The sequence below is a fragment of the Microtus ochrogaster genome, chromosome 7, assembly GCF_000317375.1.
Source record: "Microtus ochrogaster isolate Prairie Vole_2 chromosome 7, MicOch1.0, whole genome shotgun sequence".
Lineage (NCBI taxonomy): Eukaryota > Metazoa > Chordata > Mammalia > Rodentia > Cricetidae > Microtus > Microtus ochrogaster.
The window spans coordinates 22,479,163-22,502,642 of NC_022014.1; the positions used below are offsets into that span (position 1 = coordinate 22,479,163).

General features: G+C 47.4%; 1 protein-coding gene across 1 annotated transcript in view; it reads left to right on the forward strand.

Annotated features, from left to right (window-relative positions):
* Positions 1-3,658: 3,658 nt before the first annotated feature.
* Abr (ABR, RhoGEF and GTPase activating protein) overlaps positions 3,659-23,480 on the forward strand; it is a 210,493-nt gene continuing 190,671 nt past the window's right edge. Inside the window, exon 1 of the mRNA XM_013347239.2 lies at positions 3,659-4,965. Within this exon, the coding sequence (XP_013202693.2) occupies positions 3,936-4,965 (1,030 nt within the window). The 5' untranslated portion in view covers positions 3,659-3,935. The remainder of the gene's footprint in view (positions 4,966-23,480) is intronic.

A 23,480-nucleotide genomic window follows, 5' to 3' on the forward strand; every position in this document is an offset into this window, starting at 1 on the left:
CATCAGAATGCAGAGGCAGGCAGATCTCTCTGAGTTCAAAGCCAGTCTGGTCTACAGAGAGAGTTCCAGACAGGCTGGGGAGACGTAGTGGGATCTAGTAGCAAACTAAACAAAGAATGTTGTGGGGGTTTGCATTTGAGGTGAGTTTACCAGCAGTCTGCGGGGGCTGCCCACCACAGCTGCAGCAAAGACACCACCCTCACCAGATAGACCAAGGGGAGGTGACATGGGACATAAAATCATCTGCGGAGAGAGAGGAATGCGGGTTGAAGATTGAATGGGTGCAGCAAGTCGAGAGCATGTAGGAAATGACGTGGGAAAACAGGCAGGCTTTCGAGCGCACACAGGGGAGAAGCTAACATGTCAGGTTATAAAGTTTAAACCTCATTTGCCTGGCCCTAGCGCCTCCCAGGGGCTCAGCACATCTTCACTGGGAGAAGAAAAGCCAAATGCAAAGTTGCTGGGCAGACAAGCCATGACCTCGAGCCTCTGTGACCTTCTCTCTCTGAAGGCAGCAGCAGTAACTCTTTCTTTGTAGGGTTGTTGTGAGGAATTAGACAAGATCAAAGCTGTGTGTCAACTGGACTTGTGGAGTTAATAAATGTCAGCCACCCTGCTCCTATCCTCGCCATAACCAGAAGCCAGGTAACAAAGCTGCGCTACCCACCACCTAGAGACAATGGAGGCTGCTCTGGGACCTGTTTGTGGAAGATAAATGCTGTAGCTCCCAGCTATATAGGTCCTAGCGGGAAAAATGAAAGGTTTTGGTAACAACTTCCTTGACTCAAAAGGAAATCATAGCACTGCTTTAATTAAAGGGCAGAGTTGGAAGTATTCTCTCTGGGAATTTAGGCATTCAGAAATTGGTGTTTATGATGACTTACAGTTTTTCCTCTTCCCTTGTTCGTTTCAGTATACACACAGCAAGATCTTTGGATTAGTGTCTGGGGCCATCCCTCTCTACCGAAATCTTCGCAGAGGCCACGATGCCTATAGATTCTGATGGAATGTCCTTGAATTGGTCGCTTGCGGGGATGGGGAATGCCTCAGCCTTCCCAGGAGACAAAGGAGGTTGCGGTGGCCTCTGTGACTTCAGGGTATAGAGGGAAGGTGAGCGAGATTGTAGCAGAGGGAATAACTAGGTGAAGGACTTCAAAGTCATTCCAACCGGGGATTATGAACTCCGTGTATTTTAAAAGCTATTCAGCCCTGTAATAGTCTGACATGAAGACAAAGGCTATGATAATCTATGCCAGTGTCACACCAGATCAGGAAAAAAATAAAACAGAGAAGGAAGAGGAAACAGTAGTAAAATCAGTGAACACAGACTTCGACAAGAAAGAAAATTCCAGAGTGGCGAGCCTCTGGGGGAAGCACATTTGGCCCAGTTCTGAAGGCTGCAGAAAATGAGTTGAGCAGAAACAGAATGGTGTGTGTGTGTATACATGTGCGTGTATGTGTGTGTGTGCTCGAGTGTACATATTTTGGCTGATAATTCCTTTATTCACCTTTTTCCCGTCAACAATAATTGGCCATCTCTCTCACACTCTGCAAGAGGCAGCAGGGACAGAAAGTGGGAAAGAAACAACCTGTGCCCTTGGGTACTTCTTCAGAGGAAACAAAAAGTGTCACTAAATGTAACACTTTTAGGAAGTCAAAGGCAGCCTTGTGTAGGATCTGGTGGGGATACAAGCACGCTGGGGAAGGCTGGAAAAAGCTTCACAGAGTTGGACGGACATCTTCAGCTGCAGGGAGGGGTGTGTGTGTGTGTGTGTGTGTGTGTGTGTGTGTGTGTGTGTGTGTGTGTTTCAAGAAGAAAAACCAAACATAAAATAACTTTTAGGGGTGCGATGGAGACTGAAGAGATGGCTCAATGATAGAGTCCCCCTCTTTTCTGGTTGGACTTTAACTCACAGACATCCACCTGCCTCTGCTGTGCCACCATGCCCAGCCAAAAATAAATATTTTTTTTAATAAGGAAACTTTGGGAACAGCTAAAGTACAGGAGGAAGGCAGAGACAAAAACTGGCAGGGCCCTCCATGCCAGCCAATGAGTCTGGACTCCACCCTGCTGGTAACAGGGACCCTACCACTGAAGGAGCTGAGACCAAAGCATTGACAGGATCTTGTTTGTGGTTAGAACATATCTAGCCAGCCGGGAGATGGTTCAGTTTATAAAATATTTGCCTCCAAAGCACGAGGAACTTGAGTTCAGACTCCAGTACACCTTTAAACCCTGGGCTTAAAACCACAGGGGAGAACAAAATAGGCAGATGCGGGGGTAGGGGGGGTTTACTGGCCAGCATGTGGAGCAAAAGAATTGGGGAGCCCCAGATTCAGTGAGCTGCCTGGTCTCAAAAAGTATGATGGAGGTGGAAAGTGATAGACACCAGCCTCTACAAGAGTAGGCCCTGAGCAGTATATATAGGTATACCCATGCTTGTGCATGCGCACACATGTACATGTATACACACACACACACACACACACACACACACACACACACACTCCAGGCGAAGGATAGATCTCAGAACCTGGAAGTATGAATTGGATTGAAAAGAGGGAGCTGGGTGGCCTGTGCGGTTCATGGTTCAGGTGACGGTTGGAACAGCAGGAGGCTGGAAAGAAGCGCCCCCCCCCCCACCATGCTTTTGTTTATCTCCAATTCCCAAAGAGAGCCCCGAAAGGAAAACTCTTCACCTCTGGAGTCCCTTTGCTTCTGTGTAGTGTCAATTTCCTCAGCCTTGAAGCGAAGGAACCATGAATCACTCACTGATAAGGTCTTCTCTCTCCAACAAGCACGAGACAAAATATCAGGGCCTCAACCGCAGGCTGTCAACCTCACCAGAGGGTTGAGCCCCTATGCGGCCACACTTGTGCCTTCCCCCAGCTTCTATTTTCGCTCCCCACCTTCAAGAGTGCTGTCTGAAACCACAGAGAGAAAGTGGAGTGAAGGGCTAGCTACTAGTCCTAGGCCTCCACAACCACGGCTTGCCTCAGGTCACTGAGGAATGTCCTCAGCTTTGCGGTCACAGGACCATCACAATTTCCCTTCCGGAAAATCTCTAGGGAGCAGTGACGAGAACATTTAAAGGGATCCAAATACCAAAGTTTGGATCGAGCTGCTGTATGATCTTGGACAAATTAATCCAAGGCGATGGATAAATCCTGGCTCTGGGCAGCCCAAAGGAACTTGCCACATCGCCTTTCCCGCTTCTTTTTCTTCTCAGTTCCAAGTGCCACCCTGACCCAAGGCAGGGTCTTGGAGAGCTAGGAGAGCAGGGCAGGGTTGTGTGTGTCGCGGAGAGGGCTTAACTGGGGCCCATGGCGCTCCGCGCGCTCCCTCTCTCCAGCAACCCCCCCCCCCCAACACACACACCGCCCTGCCGCGCGCTTGGGTGCAGGGAGGGGGCGCGGACCAGGCGCTGCGGCTGGAGCTGCGCAACCCGGTTGGCTCTCCCGGAGGGTGAGAGCCGAGCAGCGGGCAGCGCCCGCACCTCAGAGGTGGGCCGCCCCGCCAGCCCGCTCCGGCGTAGCCCTCGCCAGGCTGCCTGCGCGGCTACGAGGCGCGCCCGCAGCCTCTGGCCCTGCGCCACCGAGGCTCCGCCTCCGCCGCGGTTCTCCGCGCGCCCGAGCCCACCGGGCCAAGCCGAGTGCCTGCGGACAGCGATCTCCGCACTAGCGGCCCCAGGCCCCCGCCCCCGCGGCCGGGTGGCTGCTTACGTCAGGGAGGCGAAACCCAGAAGAAGAAGAGGAAAGGGGAAAAAAAAGGCACGAGGGCGGAAGGGGAAAACTTTATTTCTTTTTCTCCTCCAGGCACTGAAGCGAGGGGCAGGGACTCCGCCAGCGCGCGCTTCTGAGAGAGCTCCAGGCGCCACCGCAGCCTTCTGAGGCGCACGGGAGCCGGGCCCCGGAGGCCCGACGGCGCGGCAGGGATGTGGAACCCGCAGGAGTTTGAACGCCACTGGCAGGCCGAGTTCCCCGGGGAGGAGGCTCCAGTCATGAGGCTGGAGTCGGTGCTGGACATGGAGCGTGAGCTCGAGCGTTGCAAACTCAACCTGAAGAGGCTGCAACAGGTGTTGGCGGAGGAGAAGTTCAAAGTCTGGTACCTGCAGGCGGCCCTGAATGGAGAGAAGGTGGATCTACGGGGCGACCGGCCCGAGGGCGGGGACGCCGGAGACTGCGGCGGCTGCGGCGGCGACAGAGGTAGCGGGGGAGCCTCGGTGGAGGAGCCGGAGCCAGCTGGGCCCTTGCGCGAGCCGCCACTGCGCGACGAGGAGGGTGCAGCGGGCCGCGACCCAGATCCCCCAGGTCCGGAGGTGGCGACAGCGGCCGAGTCGGCTCCCTACGTGTGCCTGGACATTCCTGCCTGGCCCGGGGCGATGGAAGGAGGGGGCGCCGTGCGCAGTCTGACCGCCGCCATCCACCAGCAGCTGGTGCAGCCTCGCCTGCTCTTCGGGCTCCGCGAGGACTGTGCGCCCCCCGGCCGCGATGGCACGGGGTCATCCGCACCTGGAGAGGAGCGCTCCTCCGGGACCCATGCAGGGCGGGGCTCGGAGGAAGGCGAACCGGACGCTTCAGGTGGGGATGATGGAGGCGACGGCAGTGACCACGACTTCGAGATGGTGGATTTGAATGAGAAATTCGTCCTCGGCCACCTACTTGTGGCCCCCTACCGGATTGGGACCCGCGATGAGGTCGAGAAGCCGGCGCGGCCGTGCAGCCCCCACCGGTGGATGCACTTGATCCCAGGAGGCTGGCGGCACCACCGGCGGAGTCGAGACCTGGAGCATCTGGAGGCGGAGGAGGAGCCCCCCAGGCGCGGGGCGAGGGAGCATCTCGCCCAGTGGGGGCGCAAGAGGTTCCTGCGCGTGCCGGACCGAGACTCGCCCAGTCACAGCTCGCCTGAGAGAGGCAGTGACTGCAGCCACAACAGCTCAGACCACGAAGACGGCTTCTCCGCAGGTAGGCGTACTCCCTCTTAGGTACAAGAGCATGCGAAGTGACTCTGGGGTTCGGTTGAGTTTATGAAAATAAGCATGAGCAGGGACTGATGGGACGGCGCACTGGACCAGACCTTGGTAGGACCCTTCACTTTGATCTCCAGCCCTCCTCACAGGTCCTCCGGACTCCTTTGCACCACCCTGATGCAGAAACTCCAGAAGTCCCCAATTCCTCGGGATTCCTTAGTGTGGAAGTCTTACTCTTTCCCTAAATGTTCTGAAGTTATCTTGTGTTTTCTCGAGCTTGCGTCTCATGCTGGAGGCCTAGTTCACTCCAGGAGGTGCCCAGGGCTCCTCTTTGCAGGACTGTTCTCTTTGAGAAGGCTGCTTTGGGTCTGCTGGCTTCCCAGGAGCCCTAGAGAAGGGACAGGCTTGGCATCCCAGCTTCGAGCCTGCCTGGTTCTTAGAGAACGGCTTTGATCCAATGCCTTCGCCTGATAAAGAAGGAAACTGAATCTCAGATGTGTTCAAGTAGGTGACCTGAGACCTTTGCTGGTGTCCGCTGTCCTTTGCTTCCTCTCCTGTCTGCCTTCTTTCTTGAGAACAGGGTCTGATCTTGTCTTTTAATCCTCTTGTGGTCTTCACAGTACTCAATAAATAATGTCTGAACTAATGAGTAGCTGCATTGAATTTGAAAGGCTGCCCAGCTCTTCATAGGTCAGGGAGTAGAAATAGGTAAGGAGAAATAGTTAACGAGGCTGTGGGATGGTATGCAACCTTTTGCTGCATATCAGCACTGTTAAGGGCTCCTCAGGCCTGCAGAAAGCATGCGTTGGTGTCTGGTTTGATTGAGTTGCAGCAAGGAATTTAAGATGCCTTCTTGCTCCTTGAATGGAGTGGTGTTGGGGGGGGGCATGCCAATGATTCTGGGATTGTTCCAAAATTTCCATTATTAGGTCTTATCTGGGTGAGTTTGCATTTGAATGAAACTGTCCACTCTGCTAAAAGCACACTTGGAAGATCCATCAAGTCATCTGTTTTGATCAATTACACTTATTCATTAGCAGATATTGGCTGCTGTTCCCATAGGCAATGCTTCAGCCACCCCTGCTAGCAATCATTTTTATGTTCCCCTTTCATTTAAAGCAAGAGGTGAAGATTTTCCTCTAGTGCCAAGTTTCAAATGCCCTCCTCAGGGGCTAAAGTCTCCTCAGCTGCTGTGTAGTTGGCACCTGTCCCATCGCTCCCAGGGCCCACATCAGTCATTCTGTCAGGTAGGCTCAGTGCTCTGGATTGTCCCCAGGAGTGGTTGTTAAATCTGCAAGCAGTCTGTTCTTCAGCACCTTGATGCAAATTAGAAATAACACAGGCTTAGGGCTAACGACACAGGTGGCTCCTCAGGATGGATCAGGGATGAAAAGGATTCTCGTTCTTTGGGACTAAAGACTGCAGCCAGAGCACATAGTCTAGCACCAGTAGGCCTAGGCGTGTCAAGTCCAAATTCCTCTAGGCTCTCTTCAAGGCAAACTTGTATAGGAACCCTCCCCCACCCCACCCCCTGCACAGCTGCAGGTGAAGATCCTCCCTTCTCTGAAGGTCTGAAGGTGTGCTCAGCGTGCTCAAGGCCCTGGCTTCAGCCCCTAGGACCAAAAGCAAGAAGGAAGGGACGGAGGAAAAGAGGAAGGGAGGAAGAATTACAGTGGTTAGTACCACTGTTTTACAATTTTGTTTCAATGACATAAATATTTGGGTAATTTGTATGCCAGGGGTGATGGCACATGTTTGTAATCCCAACATGCCAGAAGGCTGAGGCAGGAGGATGGAGAGTTCTTGGCCAGCCTAGACTACAAAGTAAGACCCGATCTAGAAAACGTGTCTGTATCCAGAGGACTTAACTGTAGGTCAGATTTTATTGGATAATGTATCAGGCTTTGCCTTAGCCACAGGGTTCTAAGGAGAGAAACTCGTGAGGTAGCATATAAAAAAACTAAGGGGCTCCCCTCCATGGAATAGGGGTAGTCTTGAGGTTTAGAAAGCTTGAAGGATGCTCCGCCAATCACCCAGCTTACAAAAGGAGTACATAGGGTTTGAACCCAGGCAGTCTGGTTCCCAAGTTCATGCTTTCAAACGAATGCTAAGCTTCTTGCTACACATGTTAGTATGTACCTCCCAGAATAGTTGTGAAGATTGAATTCAGGAGACTGGGGAGCTATTTAGATGGGTTAATAGCACACTTGATGTATGACCATGAAGTCCATACATGTCTGTGTGTGTTGTTATAGCCTTCATTATCACTGACGTCCCTACAAGACCTGAGATCATCAGGAGCTGGGGTCCCTTTTCAGGGCTGCCACCTTTCTTTGGAGCTCCTGTGAACTGGGCCTTGTGAGGTAGCAGGCCACATGTTAGATTTCAGACTTCCCTTCAGTGGCCAGCCAGTCCTGGGCACATATAGCTGGATGTTCTTTTTTTTTTTTTTTTTTTTTTGGTTTTTCGAGACAGGGTTTCTCTGTGGCTTTGGAGCCTGTCCTGGAACTAGCTCTGTAGACCAGGCTGGTCTCGAACTCACAGAGATCCGCCTGCCTCTGCCTCCCGAGTGCTGGGATTAAAGGCGTGCGCCACCACCGCCCGGCAGCTGGATGTTCTTAAATGGAGGCTGGTATCCCCTCTTGTGCTAGCATGCTTCTGCACCACCCCTGCCTAGAGTCAGCGGATCTGTCCCCGGGATTCACAAGTTCCTTCTGGAGCCTGTGGTTTCCTCTGTGTGTCTGCACTCCTTATGGACCCAGATGCTGTCTCTTTAACAAAGCTCAGAGGTGGCCTTTCCACGTCCAGCATCCCTTTGACTGTTAGAAATTATGACTGATATTCTGGCTTCAGTTCAAATGCCAAAGTAAATATCATTAATATTGTATATAGGTGGCATTTCCTTCTTGCATTAATTTTGCTCAGTAGAGAGAGTTTTCTCCACACACTTCCCTTGCTTCTGAGATGGGGGATTGATCCCAGGGCCTTGTATGTACTGAATAAGCTCTCTACCACAGCTATAGTCCAGTCTCTCTGTTCCTCTGTTTTTGTTGGCGCTTGGCCGTCCACACATCCACCCATCCATCTGTCCTACTCAGCAAGCATTTATCAAGGTCATGCTTCATGCAAGCAGTGTTCAGGACTAAAACTGCTTGGGTTGGTGGCCCAGCCTCATTATTTTTACTGTCTTTTTGCTGGGTAGAAACTGATTTTTCGGTAAAGCAGCAGCTTTCTAATGGACGACTACTGTTAAATCCTGAGTTAAGGAACCAGACACAGGGCACATGCCTGTAATCCCAACATTTTGGAGGCTAAAGCAGTCATGAGTTTGGGGCTACCATGGTTAGCCTGTTTCGGAAAAAGAAAACAATTCTAAAGAATTAGCTGGAGAGAGAGCTTAGTGGGCAAGGTGCTTGCAGCCAACTGTGGAAGCCTGGAGATCTGCACTTGATCCTGGAACCCGAGTCAAGGTAGAAGGAGAGAATGAACCCCACAGAACTGTCCTCTGTCTTCCCCATGTGTTCTGCCTCCCATTAGTAACAAAGTAAAGTACATTTAAAAAGTGTCTAGACCAGAAGAGAATCCTGAGTTTACCTGTGTTCCTGTCTGTCCCAGACAGGTGAGAACCCTGGACCATAAAAACAAGTTAAGGTCACGCTCAGGATCCTGAGGAGGTCTTAGGAATCAGAGCGGGGCTGTCCTGTGTGTCAATGGCCTTTTCTAGGAATCTAATCAGAGGACACTAAAGCTGTAGTCTGTGCGAGGCCAGGTGACAGAGCAGCAGGACATCCGAGCCTCAGCAGATGGCAACGGTTAGTCCCAATTTACAGGTGGCCAGCTCAGGCTCTGAAGGAGCCAGTGAGAGCTATGGAGCTGGCATTGGGACACTGGTTGATCCAAGCTGGCACAGAGCATACTGCTTACACTGTCACGCTGGGCCAGCTGTTCAGGGCCTGGTTTCTTTCTTTTTCTCTTTCTTTCTTTTTTTTTTTTTTTTTTTTTATTTTAGAGACAGGGTTTCTCTTTGTAGCTTTGGCTGTCCTGGAATTTGTTCTGTAGTCCAGACTGGCCTTGAACTCAGACATCTGCCTGCCTCTGCCTCTCAAGTACTGGGGTTAAAGATGTGTGCCACAACTGCCCAGTTTAGGATCTCGTTTCTATACCGGGAGGCCTGGCTGTTGGATCTGCTGGCTTCTGATGGAGACCTTTTACTTTTAATCTTTATGGAAAATGCATTTCCTGTTGGATGCTCATGTTACCTCGCTCCTTTGTAATCTGACAGTGTCCTTCCCCTCCTCCCCCCTCACACTTTCTGGCAATGACTAATAAGATTGTTGCTCTGAGAAAAATTCCTTGCATTCAGGAATGTGACTGAATAACTTAATTCAAATTGAAATTTTAGCAGTAGCTGTAATAAAATAATTCTGTTATAGTCCCTGTCTTGGAGAGATATTAAAAAACCATTTCATGCCAAGTGTGGTGGTGCATGCCTGTAATCCTAGTATTTGTGAGGCTCAGTGGGAGGATTAGGAGCTCCAAGCCAGCCTGTGCTATGTCATGAACCCTGCCTCCAAAACAAAACTGCTTGAGACACATGCATTGGTGGTTTGTCATGGTTGATAGGTGACCAAAGTTGGCACTGAGTCACTGGCTTTTCCAGGCTTACCTCATTCCACCACTTACCCTTGTCATTAACAGGTCCTTCAATACAAGCAGGAAATGCCACCAGCCTGGAACCCGTGATTCCTCTGGTCTCATTTCCTTCCAGTGGAGTGTTTTGTATTTGCCTCTGGATTCTTCTGTCACATTTCAGGATTGTTCAGTGTGTGTGTGCATGTATGTGTGTACACCATGTACATGCGTGGTGCTCATGGAGCCCGAAGAAGGCATAGAGTTCCCTAGAACTGTAGTTAAGGACTATTCTGAACCATCACGTGGAAGTTGAGAACCGAATCCAGGTCCTGTGTAAGAGCAGTAAGTGCTCTTAACTGCTGAGCCCTCTCTTCGGACCCACTTTCCTGTCTTTCCCTTAAACTCTTATCAACAAAACAAACGAACTCCACTTCTCTTGTCTGGACAGCAAACAGGGCTTGAAGGCTGTGATACTTCCCTGGGATGATTTTTCTGACTTTCTCAAAGCTTCAGGTTCTTTGTCTGTGAGGTGGGGGTGGCAATAGTAGGAGTACATCCTAGACTTGTTATGAAGCTGTAATGAGGTGATGTGAGGAAATCCCACAGCACAGCACTGGACGCACCGTGTTGAACAGCTCTTAGATGGTTACTGTAACTGCAAATCCAGATTGTCAGTTGACTGAGCTGGGCTTATTTACAGCTTTTCTTCTCTTCTTTTCTCCCTCTGTTCACCCCTTTGTCTCTCTTTCCTTCCCTCCCTGCCTCCATCCCTCTCTCCCTTTCTTCCTTCCAGGTTGGACATGGAAGCCAGGCCTTAGTGCATGCTGGGCAAACACTCCATCGTGAGCTACACCCCCATATTTGCCTCACTTCACATAAAGAAGCTCTCACTTCTCTCTGCTTGTTTGTTTTCCCTTCTCCATTTTTACTCAGTCCACATTTGTGTTGTTCCTTCAGAGGAGACCGACTTTCTTGGTTGTTTGTGGTCTCTGGCCCTTCTCTTTTCCCAAGCTTCCGCAAAGCCATCAGCTGGGCTTCCTGTGGCTCCTGCTCTCTCCTACCTGCTCCAGCTAACATTCTTGCTGATGATGCTTATTCATTCTGGCATTTGAAATGCATGCCCACTATTCCCCAGATCAACCCTTTGAGTCCTGCTTCTTCCTTAGAACCTGTGTTGGTTAAGATAGAGGGTTAGTAGATTTGATAGAATCCTACACTGGTTGGTACTTAAGCAAGATGAGAGTATTAGTCCTCTCCCATGTGATGCACTCCAGAAGTAAACTGTATAGGGACAGTATGGTGACTGCATAATCATCAGGGATTCAGGCTGGTTTTGATCTGTCAGTGTCGTGATCCAGAATGGTGACTGGAGATCCACCCATCACATTTATGCTTCAGGCAAGGGATTTTCAGAGCAGGAAAAAGAGTGAGCGGTAGTTGTTGGGTCTGCTGTTTGTGGCACTTTCCTAGAAACCTCTCTTGATAGTTTCTGCTTTAAATCCCATCAGCCACCTCTAGCTACCAGGGAGCCCGGGAAATAGAGTACTTTATCTGGGCATGCAGCCCTCTCAAATCAAATGGGGTCTCTGTTACGAGGACAAATGGAAGAATAGACAGTGAGCAAGCAGCTAGCAGCCTCTGGCACAAGCCTTTCCAAATACTCCATCCCGTCTGCGCTTCTTAGAGTGAGCCCACACTGCACAATCGTTTTTATTATTATACCGTCTATTAATTCATTGACCCAGAGGACAAACGACAACAGAACCCCTTCTCTCTGCAAGGCACGATGCCTGTTATATTCTGAAGCATCGCTCTCAAGCCAAGGGTTGGCTGATTGCTGGAGGGCAGGGAACGGGGTCCATTTCTCTCGGCAGTGTCTTTCCCAAGACTGAGCATATGGCAGGCACTCAAAAAGCCACAAGTGAGAAGCTCAGGGTGAAAAACAACAAAAACCTCCTTGCCTTAGCTCTGTGGTAGACAAGTCTGGTGGTCTGCATTCCTTCTCGTTTTGAGTTAGGCCGTGAATCATCTCCAAACATTAGAGCTGTGTGCTACAGCCCAGTTGTCGATTTTGGACACTGAGCTGCATGGCAAGCAAGAATTACGAGCAGAAGTCTCTGTGCCCACCTGCTTCCCTCACCACTGTGTTTCGCAGAGCTGTTTCTGCCTCGTGAATCTCCCTTGTGATCTCTGCGCCATGTAGCTGCAGAGAAAATCTGCAGTGTCTCCCAGAGAGTCTGCTTCTTTTCCCGACCTGTCTTCCTGCTTGATTCTTGCTATCATCTGCCTGAGACTTAACTGTCTGGGGGAAGGTTGCCTGGAGCTGGAGACACGTTTTGTGATTGCTGAGCAAAAGATAGCTTTAAAGGCTTATTGGCACCTAGGAGAGAGGGAACTAAAATATATTTAGCACCTACTGTCTTCACTGTGTGAAGTGCGTTTCCCATTGTCATGGTTAATATTCAGAACAATCTGAAGGGCACTCTCCTGTACAGGCCTGAAATCCCAGCTACTCAGAAAACTGAGGCGGGAGGGTCAGAAACTCAAGGTCAGCCTGAATAATTTAATGAGACCCTATCTCAAAAGAAAAAGAAGACTGAGGGTATAGCTCAGTGGCTGAATACTTACCCAGCATGCAAATGGGCCGAGGTTCAATTCCCAGGATGGCAAAACACAGAAAAAGAGGATACTCTACTTCTCATTCTACAGATAAGGAAACTGGCTCCAATGGCTTAATTAGCCAGCCCAAAATTTCTCAGTACTGTGATTAATTTTTTTATTGAGAATTCATATATTATTAAATTGGCTTCTTTATTGCATTCAGTGATAGACTTTAGAACACTCACAAAGTTATGAAATTACTACTTTTCTCATAAGTGTAGTCTCAAACCTCAAATCTTACCATTGCATTTCTTCATTTGGCGTGAGCTGTGATTTAAAACACCTTAAAACATTCACAAGACTCTAGATTCAGTTCCAGCATCAGATGAATGTTAAATGGAGTCTCATGATTCATGGCCAGTGACCCCAGCTCTAAGGAGGTGGAGTCTGGAGGACCAGTCTTTCAAGGGTATCCTTGGCTACATAGTATGTTTGAGGCCATGCTGGACTACAAGAGATTCTGTCTCAAGAAAAAATATAATTAAAAAAAAACCCTGATAAGTGGGAAAGCATCAGGACTTTTTGCTCTTTTCTTGGGTGATATAGACACAAAAGGGCTGTTAGGGACCTGGAAAGATGGATCAGCAGTTAAGAGCTTAAGAGTATATACTTTTTTTTTCAGAGGACATGAGTTTGTTTCTTAGCACCCATGTTAGGTGGCTTACAAACACTTATAACCCCATTTCCGGGGGATCTGAAGCTGTCTTCTGGTCTCTGTGGGTCCCTAAACTCACATGTGCTCATACCCCTCTCCCCAAATACACACAATTAAAATTAAAAATTATTTTTTAAAGGGGGAGGCTGCTGTTACAGAAGACCCTGCCTGGGCCCCTTTCTATTGGGTGGGACTGCCTTAATTCTTCCGAGTCCCTTCCCTCCCTGTCTGTGTTTCAGCTCTGGGGGCAGGTGTCATAGTGACCCAAACATGAGGCTCTTCCCTGAATATCATTTATGCCTTGGGTTGTGGTCGTCATGCTGACGGGGAACCTTATTCTTATTCTGACCTTACTTTCTGCCTGGCCACATGGGAGGTGCTCAGTAAATGTTTATGAGTAGCTGGCGGTCCATCATCCCGACCTACACTACCTCAAGGACGGATTGCATTGCCTCTACCCTTTCCTCTCCAACCTCAAATCACATTCACATTAAAGACAAACACTTGCTCTATGCTCAGATTTGTACCTTTATTCACAATCTGCAGTGGCTATTCATACACAGAGTAAGATCTGAGGCTTTTATCAGGCTCTCTGGGAAATCCCTTTCCTTCCATACATACACACTTTGTGCCCCAGCAGCACTGAACTTTGTGTAGCTGCCTAACACTGAACACACCCTTCTCTTTCTACCTTTGTCTTGAATGCACCTTGTCTTCATCCATCCTTCAAGCCTAAGCTAGGAGGCTTCCTGCTCTGTGAAGCCTTCTTTGTCTCCCCTATGTAGAACTAGGACTTGGCTCTCAGTTAAGAGTGCATTTGAGGGGCTGGAGATGGTTTAGCAAGTAAGAGCACCGACTGCTCTTGGAAAGGTCCTGGGTTCAAGTCCCAGCCCTTGCATGATGGTTCACAGTTGTCTGTAACTCTACTTCCAAGGGATCCAATGTCCTCTTTTGGCCTTCACAGGTTCCAGACATATGTGTGGTGCACAGAAGACATACTTGCACTCATACACGCACCGATACACATAGAATAAAATAAATATGCATTGGGCTTCAAGTAACTGGAAACTCCCTTCTGCAGTGCTTATTCTGTGCTACCTCGCACTTCCACAGTGGTCATGACAGGCAAAATCGTGCTCCCCAAAGAGGCCCGCTGTATATAACAAAGAGACTTTGCATATGAGAGTAAGCTAGGGACTTTGGGGGAGTGTGTGTGTGTGTGTGTGTGTGTGTGTGTGTGTGTGTTATCTCAGAGGATCTGGGTAGGTCCAATATATTCACAAGGATCTTTATGTGTATAGGTGCTTTGCCTGTGTATGTATATATACTATGTATGTATGTATGTGTATATGTGTGTAGATAGATAGAAAGAAAGAAAGAAAGAAAGAAAGAAAGAAAGAAAGAAAGAAAGAAAGAAAGATAACAGATATGCAGTGCTTGTGGAGGCTAAAAGAGGAAGCTGGATCCCTTGGAGTTCCAGAAGGTTCAGAGCTATCGTAGGGGTGCTGGGAACTGAAGTCAAGAGATTCCATTGAGCCTTAACTCCTGAGCCATCTCTTCAAACCCAGTCACAAAGATCTTAAACGTAACTTGGGAGAAGAGGCTGAAGAGGTCAGGGTGATGTAACTCCTTGCTGCTAATTTTGACTGTGAAGAAAGAGGTGACTAGCCAAGAAATGTAAGTGGCCTCTAGAAGCCACGGAATGCAAGGAAATGACGACTTTTTCATTCTCCTGCTGGCACCTCAGTGTTAGACAGTAAATCCTAGGCTAGCCTGGGCTACAGAGTAAGAACCTCCTCAGGTTTCCAAGGTGCAGAACGCTAAGACAGTAAGTTGATGCTGTTGTAAGCCACTGTGTGCCGCAGTTGGTTAACAGCAGCCATGGGGTTTGCACAGTGACTTCATAAACTGGGGACTTGTTGTTCTCCCGTTGCAAGGACTGTTTGGTGGGTTATTGCATCCCAACAGGGCCTTTTGTTTCAGACCCTCCCATTGTCTTACAGTGGGAAGATGTTTGTCCTCTTGCTTGTGACGTAGAGTTTGATATGTGTATATGCTATATTACCTTGTGTGTGCTTGGAATTTAGGGAGGAAGGGGGAATAAAGGAACTCTGGATGGTTGTTCCTGTAAGAATGGAGCCAAATCTGGTGACTTATGCCCATAATCCTAGCAGGCAGGATTGGTCTCAGTTAGTTCTAGATCTGCCTGGGCTACAGAGTAAGACCCCGTCTCAAACCTAAGTTAAAATAATAGTGATAATATCATGGAAATCTTACCTAACAACTCCTGTTGTCCCACTTTTGGGCCAAACTGGATCACATGGCCATCTTTAGCTGCAAGGGAGGCTGACCAGGAACTTCAGCCTCACCATGAAGGATCTTGGGTTGGGGGGAGGAGCTGTGAATGACTTTAGGAAAACAGCCCAGTGTGGGCTCTGCCAGCCTTCCCTGGACTTTGCACACTGGTATGTTAGGGCAGCTATATAACTGTTTTTAAGTGATTCGTCACCCTCCCCACCCTCTGTGCACAAGTCAGTTCTTTTAATTGTGGTATTCTTAGACAATGCTGACATAATTTTTCTCGTCGACCAAGCAGAAAAATGATTGTATTTGTTTTGGTGTGTGTATATATTTTGAAGTAGGGTCTTATTATGTAACCCAGGCTAGACTTGAACTCAAGATCCTCCTGTTTCTGCCTCCCTGGTGCTGGGATGACAGGCATGAGTTATAGCACCTGACTGATCATGTATTTTCAAGTGAGGATTTATTTTTACTTAATTTATTTTATGTGTATGGGTATTATGTCTGCTTGTATGTCTGGTGAGGACCTGTGGCTTAAGGAGGCCTGAAGGTGTTGTGAATTCCCTGGAGTTACAGATAGTTGTGAGCTGCCATTTGGTTGCTGGGAATTGAAGCCTGATCCTCTGTAAAAGAAAGAGAAGCAAGTGCTCTTAACTGCTGGGCCATCTACCCAGACTCTGGTTGTTTATTTTTATATTTATGTATTATAGATGGTGTTGTGGTTGAAGGAGCTGTCTCATATAGGTCTCAGGCATTTCAAAACTTGGTTTCCAGTTGGTGGCTGTTTGGGGAGTATCAGGAGGTACTGGACCCACTGAGACTGGTGTTGCAGATAGTTGTGAGCTGTCATGTGGGTGCTGGGAATTGAACCCCAGTCTTCTGGAAGAGCAATCAGTGCTCTTAATCACAGCGCCATCTCTCCAGCCCTTCAAGCAGGGATTTTGTGGGATCTGGAATGCCTCAGCAGGCTGTTGATCTCTAAGAATTAAAAGACCTTTTCATTCTTCTCATCCCCATTTTTTCCTCTTCCTCTTCCTCCTGCTCCTGCAGCTCAGGCTATACCCCAAACTGTATAGCTAGGCTCTGGGATCACAGCAGTGTGACCCCCTGGCTTCCCTCTCCTTATTGCTGTTCATTTTCTTCATCTACATCTTCTCTTCTTCCTTTTTTGTACTGCTTGAGAGCTGTGGTGGATTTTTCTGTTTCCCTTTCTTCCTTCTTCCTTTCCTTCCTTTAATTTATTCTGTCTTTTGATAAGGACTCACTGTGTAACCTGGGCTGGGATGGAACATGCTGTGTAATCCAATCTGGTCTTGAACACACAGAAGTCTAATTGCCTCTTGGATGTTGGGACTAAAGGTATACACTAACATGCCTGGTTTATGGTGGATTTTTCTTATTTTACCCTTTTCAGACTTTACTGCTCCCAAGTTTCTAACTTATTTATATAACTGCCCTGCCTTTAATAGAGCTGTTGGAATGTTGACTTGATGATCAGAATACATTTACATCTGGAGGTTTCCTTGAACTGATTCTCTTTCTTGACCTCAAGGGCTGTGATTGCAGGCATTTATCACACACTCTTGCGTGTGTATGTAAGAGGTGAGCCTCACAAAAGTGAGAAACCGTAGAAGTAAGTGGCTAAATTGTTTTTCTCTTTCCCCTTCAGCGTCTTTACCCCACCATAATTGATTCTCATTCTTTCTTCTCTTTTGAAACAAGGTTTCACTGAGTTGTCACTTTGTTCTAAAGATGTTCTCAAACTCCCAGGCCAAAGACTTCCTCAACTTCCTAAGCACTGGGTGGGACTCAAGGCCAGTGCTGCTCCGGCAGTTTTGATTTGCTGCAGCCTCATTTAGTAATTTACTAGGACAATTACAATAATTCTGATAGCTGTGTGTGCATGTATAATATAATGTAACATTTTATTTATTTTGTTGTTGTTGGCTTAGTTTTTGTTTTGTTTTGTTTTTTGAGATAGAGTTTCTCTGTGTAGCCTTTACTGTCCCTGGAACTCCTTCTGTAGACAGGGCTGGCCTTGAACTCAGAGATCCACGTGCCTCTATCTCCCAAGTACTGACATTAAAGGTGTGCACTACTAACACCTGGCAATAAATTTTATTTTTTTTATGGATATGGTTGTTTTGCATGCCTATGTCTGTGGGTTATATCCATGTGTAGATGGGAGGCCAGAAGAGATTGTTGGAACTAGAATTGGAGGTGGTTTTGGGCTCCCATGTGGGTGCTGGGAATTGAATCCTGGTCTCCTGGAAGAAAAGCCCGTGCTCTTCTGAGCCATCTCTCCAGCCCTGGTCTAAGTTTTAGTGTTGTTTAAAGGAATCTGACAAGCCATTATGTCAAGGTTCATGGCCCCAAATACAAAATCACTAAATCTCTAGCAGTAAAAAGATCCTAGAATTTAAAACCATGCAAATCTGTTTTGTTTGGCTCGACATGGGTCTCTTGGTATATTGCTTACTTATGAGAGTGGAAGGCGGGAGTGCCCATTGTCCACCTTGATAAGAAATGTGATTTCCTTGGGAATCTCACATATTTGGAAGTGGCGGAACTACAGACATGCAGTGCAAATGTTGGGGTCCTTGTCTAATAATTAGATTTTTTAAAAAATACAGGATCTTGCTGACTGGCCTCAAATTCACAGAGATCTACCTGCTTCTGCCTCCCAAATGTTGGGATTAAAGGCTTGCATTACCATACCCACTGTAGATTTTTGGAGTCATCCTGGCTGTATCCTTAGCTATCCTGAAACTTACTCTGTAGACCAAGCTGGCCTTGAACTCATAGAGATCTACTTGCCTCTATGCCTTGCCTCTGTGCTGGGATTAAAGGCATGGACAATCACTGCCTGGCCCTGACATTATTATTTCTGATCATAAAGAACAGACTTGTAAACAAAAGTATGAAGCTATCAATCTGTAAGTTAGGGACTGCATTATCATTCAAAATATGTTTTATACTCATACTTTTTTTATACTCATATTCTCTTTTGTTATTTTTGTTTCTCACTTATGAGAGCTATTAAACATCAATTACTCTCTTTGGTCTGTAGTTCTTTGAGATGGTGCTAGTGGCCTTGCCTGTTGGAGAGGAGTCAGGTGACTTATCCTTCATGACTACCCAGAGCTGTTTTGTTTTGTTAGTGTATGTGTGGTGGTACTGGTGGCAGGGTGGTGGTGGTGGTGGTGGTGTTAGTAGTTCCTCATGTAGCTTAGCTGGCCTCAAACTTGTTATGTAGCCAAGGATGGCCTCAAACTTCTGTTCTACTTGTACCTCGTGAGTCCTGGTGTTATCATCATGATCCACCATGCCTGGTTTGCATTACTAAGGATCCTGCCAGGGCTTCATGCGTGCTAGGCAGATGCTCTCCCAGCTGAGCTGCATCTTCAGCCCTTGCCACTAACTGTTAATTTCTCCAGACTGTAGGTCTGAAAAAATGTGACTGCACTTGATAATTTTCCAACCATAAATTTTATGAAATCCAGTAAGTTAAATGAGCTGGGACTCTGAACCTTGCAAGGTGGAGCCTGGCTTTGGATCAGAGGAACTTGAGTTATGGTGTAGACCTGAAATGTCCCCTACAAGTTCATGTTTTGAACTTTTGTTTCCCAGCTGGTGACACTATTTGTGGATGCTGTGGAACCTTTAATTTGTGGGCCCTGGCTGGGTTGTGGTGGCGCAACCTTTAATCCCAGCATTCAGAAAGTAGAGGCAAGCTGATTTCTGTGAATTCAAAGCTAGAGTGAGTTTCAGGACAACCAAGGCTACACAGAGAAACCTTGTCCTAAAACAAAAACAAAAACAGAGGTGGGTGAGTCCTGGCTGAAGGAAGCAGGTCACGAGAGGCTGGCCATTGAAGATTATGATGGGGTTCCTAGTTCCCTGTCACTTGCTGCTTCTCAGTTCATTGCTTTGTGAACAGCTGTATAAGACTGTGTTGTATTGGATGAAGATTCTCCCAGTGCCTTTCTATGATGGGCTGTAACTCTCTGAGACTGTGAGCCAAAACAAGTTATTCCTAGTGTAACTAATGGACTAGCTTTACAGCCATGCCTCTGTAGCTATTTGTAAATTTGCTCCATGAACTAGATTACTTCTCCTCTCTGTAGAGATATTTTCTTTTCTGAACAATAGGGATGATTTTATCTCCTTTTGTGTTAAGATTAAGTGAAGCCTGGGGATGTAACTCAGGTGATAGGGGACTTGCCATAAATTTGTGTGAGGCCATAAATTTGATTCCCAACATCACACACACACACACACACACACACACACACACACGAGTTTAAAAAAATAATGTACAAAAAGCAAGTGGCACAGGGCGTGACTTACAGTTAGAGCTGTGTAAATGCCAAGTCCTTAGTGCAGTATCAGGGTCTGGGGCTATATTACTTAGCCGCAAGTCCTAGCTCTTTCACGTAATTGTTGCGTGACCTTGATAAGTTTCTGGGCCTTTTTGTGTCTTAGTGTCTGTATCTGTACACCATGGCAACCATACTAATATAAAACCCATGTCTAATTAAGTTGGGTGAAGATTATACAAATCAGCATGTATTTATCAAGCGCTTTGGACAGTACCTGGTACATAGCAGGCTGGCTAACCTGGTCACTGTCATTACTAGTGTGGCCATGAGCATTGCTGAAATAAACTGCCAGGCTGAAAAATAGTATTATGCTTATCATGTTGCCTGGTCGTATTCTTAATTGAAACCCGAGGCTTCTGGAAATCCTGCACTTTGAATAATCTAAGAGTTGGAGCAATGAAGCATCCAATTACAGATGCCTCTCAGCTGCAGCCGGTCAGGGAGACCTCCACAAGGTCTAGCTGGGTTGTGATCCTATTATGGAGAAAGCCCTGCTTTGTATGCAGCTGCCTTGTCTTTGCTTGGCTGCATAATTGTGCCTTTTTGTCTTAGTTTAAAGCATCTTGAGGAATCTGGAGCCCACTCTCACTGACAGCAGTGAAAGCCACAGCATGTCACAGCGCTAATGAGTCTTGCAGACACCCTTAGACCCCACTGTGGCAACTAGACCAGAGGAGGTGCACGGGCTAGGCCAGTATCCACCCCTTCCTTTGAACACACGTAGCCTCACTAGATTTCAAGATGGGGCTCCCCCAAGGCCCCCCAGGATCTCCCACGCCTGTCTTCTTTATCTTAGAAGGGCATCAAGTTGCTTTCTGAATGTTGGGCTTGTTGGTAATCTTTGTGGGCAGCAATGCTAAAACTAATTATTCATATCAGTGGGCCTGAAAGAGCTATTGTTTGCAGAGGGAACTCCCTCTGGTCTCTAGACCCACAGTCCCCAACGGGGACCTTTGGTCAGACAGGAGGCAGCTGTGGCAGTGCTCCAAGTTCAGAAGTATGGATGACCTGCTTTGTTTGAACTGCAGAGGGTTAAAATAAAATGGATTTTTTTTTTAATTTGGAGATTTTTCTGTCAATATATGTACTTCTCTTTTCTTGACAGACGGGGAGATTGACAGATAGACTAGATGGAATTTTGCCAGGGATTCTAACCTTTTTCCCCTGACCCTTTTATCTACAAGGACGAGGGTATGGAGGGCAGTGGGCAGAGCCAAACTCAAGGTGGGAGTCGCTTCCTGGCTTTGTGTCTGCCTCTGCTTGGTTTAGCTGCATGACCATGACCAAATTACAGAACTCAGTGGCCTCGCTTTCCTTCCCTAAAAAATGGGATTTATAATAGTTTGCTTCACAAGTATGGAAATGGGTTAGTGTGTGTTCAGTCTGGCGCATACTAAGTGTGACTTAGATATCTGTATCTACCAATGTTACACCAGTCACTCTAGGCGCTTGAGGATACATTCCTTGTGTTAAGGGTTTTTTCAAAGAAGACAGAAATGTCTTTTTTTCCTAGTGTACCTCTGAGCTGGCTAATAAGCTTTTTCTCCATCACCTTGACTAGGTCTCAGACCTTGGAATGTAACAATCATGTCCCCGGATTGTAGTGATTATGCTAGGGTAATGCCATCTCAGGTAGCCAGACTTCCTCAGTGTTCTGGGAGCTGAACCTCGTGTGTGTGTGTGTGTGTGTGTGTGTGTGTGTGTGTGTGTGTGTGTGTTCTGTTGCTGAGATAAAGGCTGTGACCGAAACAAGGTGGGGTGGAAAAATATTACACTTCCATGTCGTAGTCCATGATCGAGGGAAATCAGGACAGAAGCTCAAGGCAAGAACCTGGAGTCAGGACAAAGTCCTTGGGAGAACGATGGTTATTGGCTTGTTCATGGTATGCTTGTCTTGCTTCCTTATAGGTCCTAGGGCCACCTACCCATGATACCACGCACAGTGAGCTGGGCCCTCCCACATCAATCACTACTACCTAGCTTGTCCTTGAACTCACTATAGAGCCAGGGCTTATCCTCTTGCCTTCACTTTCCAAGTCCTGGGATCTCAGGCATATGCTACCATGCCTAAGTCCAGATGTCAACCTTTATTTGAAGTTGAAGACTCTCACCAACTGATCACTGGGTTTAAGGATGGCACTTCCCAGCTCCTGATGATTGGTAGGCACAGTGGTGTGCCTGACCACTGCCTGTCACTAAGGACAAGACAGAAGTGTTGCTGCGGCTTACCGTAGCCTCTGAGAAGCACAGAGGACAAACTCAATAATATGTATATCCACTAAAATGGCAGTAACTAGGCGTCCTCTTGCTCTGACGGTGACCCTGACCGACCGATAGCTTTCTCTGTCCTCTAAATCAACATCTAGGGGAGTCAGCTCCGGCACAGGTATGGAAAAGGTCGGCAGAATCTGCAGTGTCATGTCTCCCTGGTTCACAGACTGGCTTGACTTCTACCCTAGTACATGATGAAATCAAGAAGTTTTAGAAACTGAACTGCAGAAATGATGGGCCTTCTTCCTCTCGGGGCTGAAGCTCGCTGGAAGAAACCCTGTGCCGTGCTTACATAGGATGAGCTCATTATGTGTAGCTCCGGTCAAGGAGAGTTGTTTGGCAAACAATTTAAAAAAATCCCAAGAGCCGGGCGGTGGTGGCGCACGCCTTTAATCCCAGCACTTCGGAGGCAGAGGCAGGCGGATCTCTGTGAGTTCGAGACCAGCCTGGTCTACAAGAACTAGTTCCAGGACAGGCTCCAAAACCATAGAGAAACCCTGTCTTGAAAAACAAAACAAAAAAAAAAAAATCCCAAGATGGGCAGTGGTGTCACACACCTTTAATCCAGCACCTGGGAGGCAGAGGCAAGAGGATCTCTGTGAATTGGAGGCCAGCCTGGTCTACAGAGTGAGTTCCAGGATAGCCAGGGCTACACAGAGAAACCGTGTCCAAAAAAAAAAACCCCCTCTTGAGTCAAACCCCTATTCCGATTACCTATCTCTATATCTTGATTCTGCTTTACTGAATTTTTCTGAAAGCAGATACTGGTCTCTGGTGATAAAGGCTGCAGGCTCTGGAGACAGACTACATACCTTTACAACTGTTCTGCCACTTACTAGAGTTTACTTGTTTATCTGTAGGTTTGTTCTGAGACAGGGGCTCACTGTGTAGCTCAGGCTGCCCTCAAACTTGTACTGAGCCTCCTAACTCTGCCCCTCAAAAACTGGGCTTACCACTGTGTGCTACCGTGCCTTGTTTACATTGTGCTGGGGGGCTGAACTCAGGTCTTCCTCTGTTACAGGGAGAGAGGGTCTGCTTTGGGTCCCAGCCACCCTGCTAGCTTACACCCAAAATAATTACACAGAAATTGTATTAATTAAATCACTGCCTGGCCCATTATCTCTAGCCACTTATTGGCTAATTTTTACATCTTAATTAACCATTCCTGTTAATCTATGTATTGCCACATGACTGTGCCTTACCGGCACGATTCTAACCAGCATTTGTCCCAGGCAGGAGATCCATGGCGTTTTTCAACTGCCCTTTTCCCCCCAGCCTTTAGTTTTGTCTACTCTGTCTACCTAAGCGCTGCCCTGTCAAAAGGCCCAGGCAGTTTCTTTATTCAGCCAATGAAAGCAACACATAGACAGAAGAACCTCCTACGCCATTCCCCCTTTTTCTGTTTAAACAAAAAGGAAGGCTTTAACTTTAACATAGTAAAATTACATATAACAAAACAGTTATTAAGCAAGAATTACAGTTACAATATTTATATCTATGTTTTTTATCATAACTAAGGAAAACTGTATCTATAAATTCTTTAATTCCATCAAAGACTCCAGAAGAAGATATTACTTAAGTAAACAGGAAGTGCATTATAAGCAACTT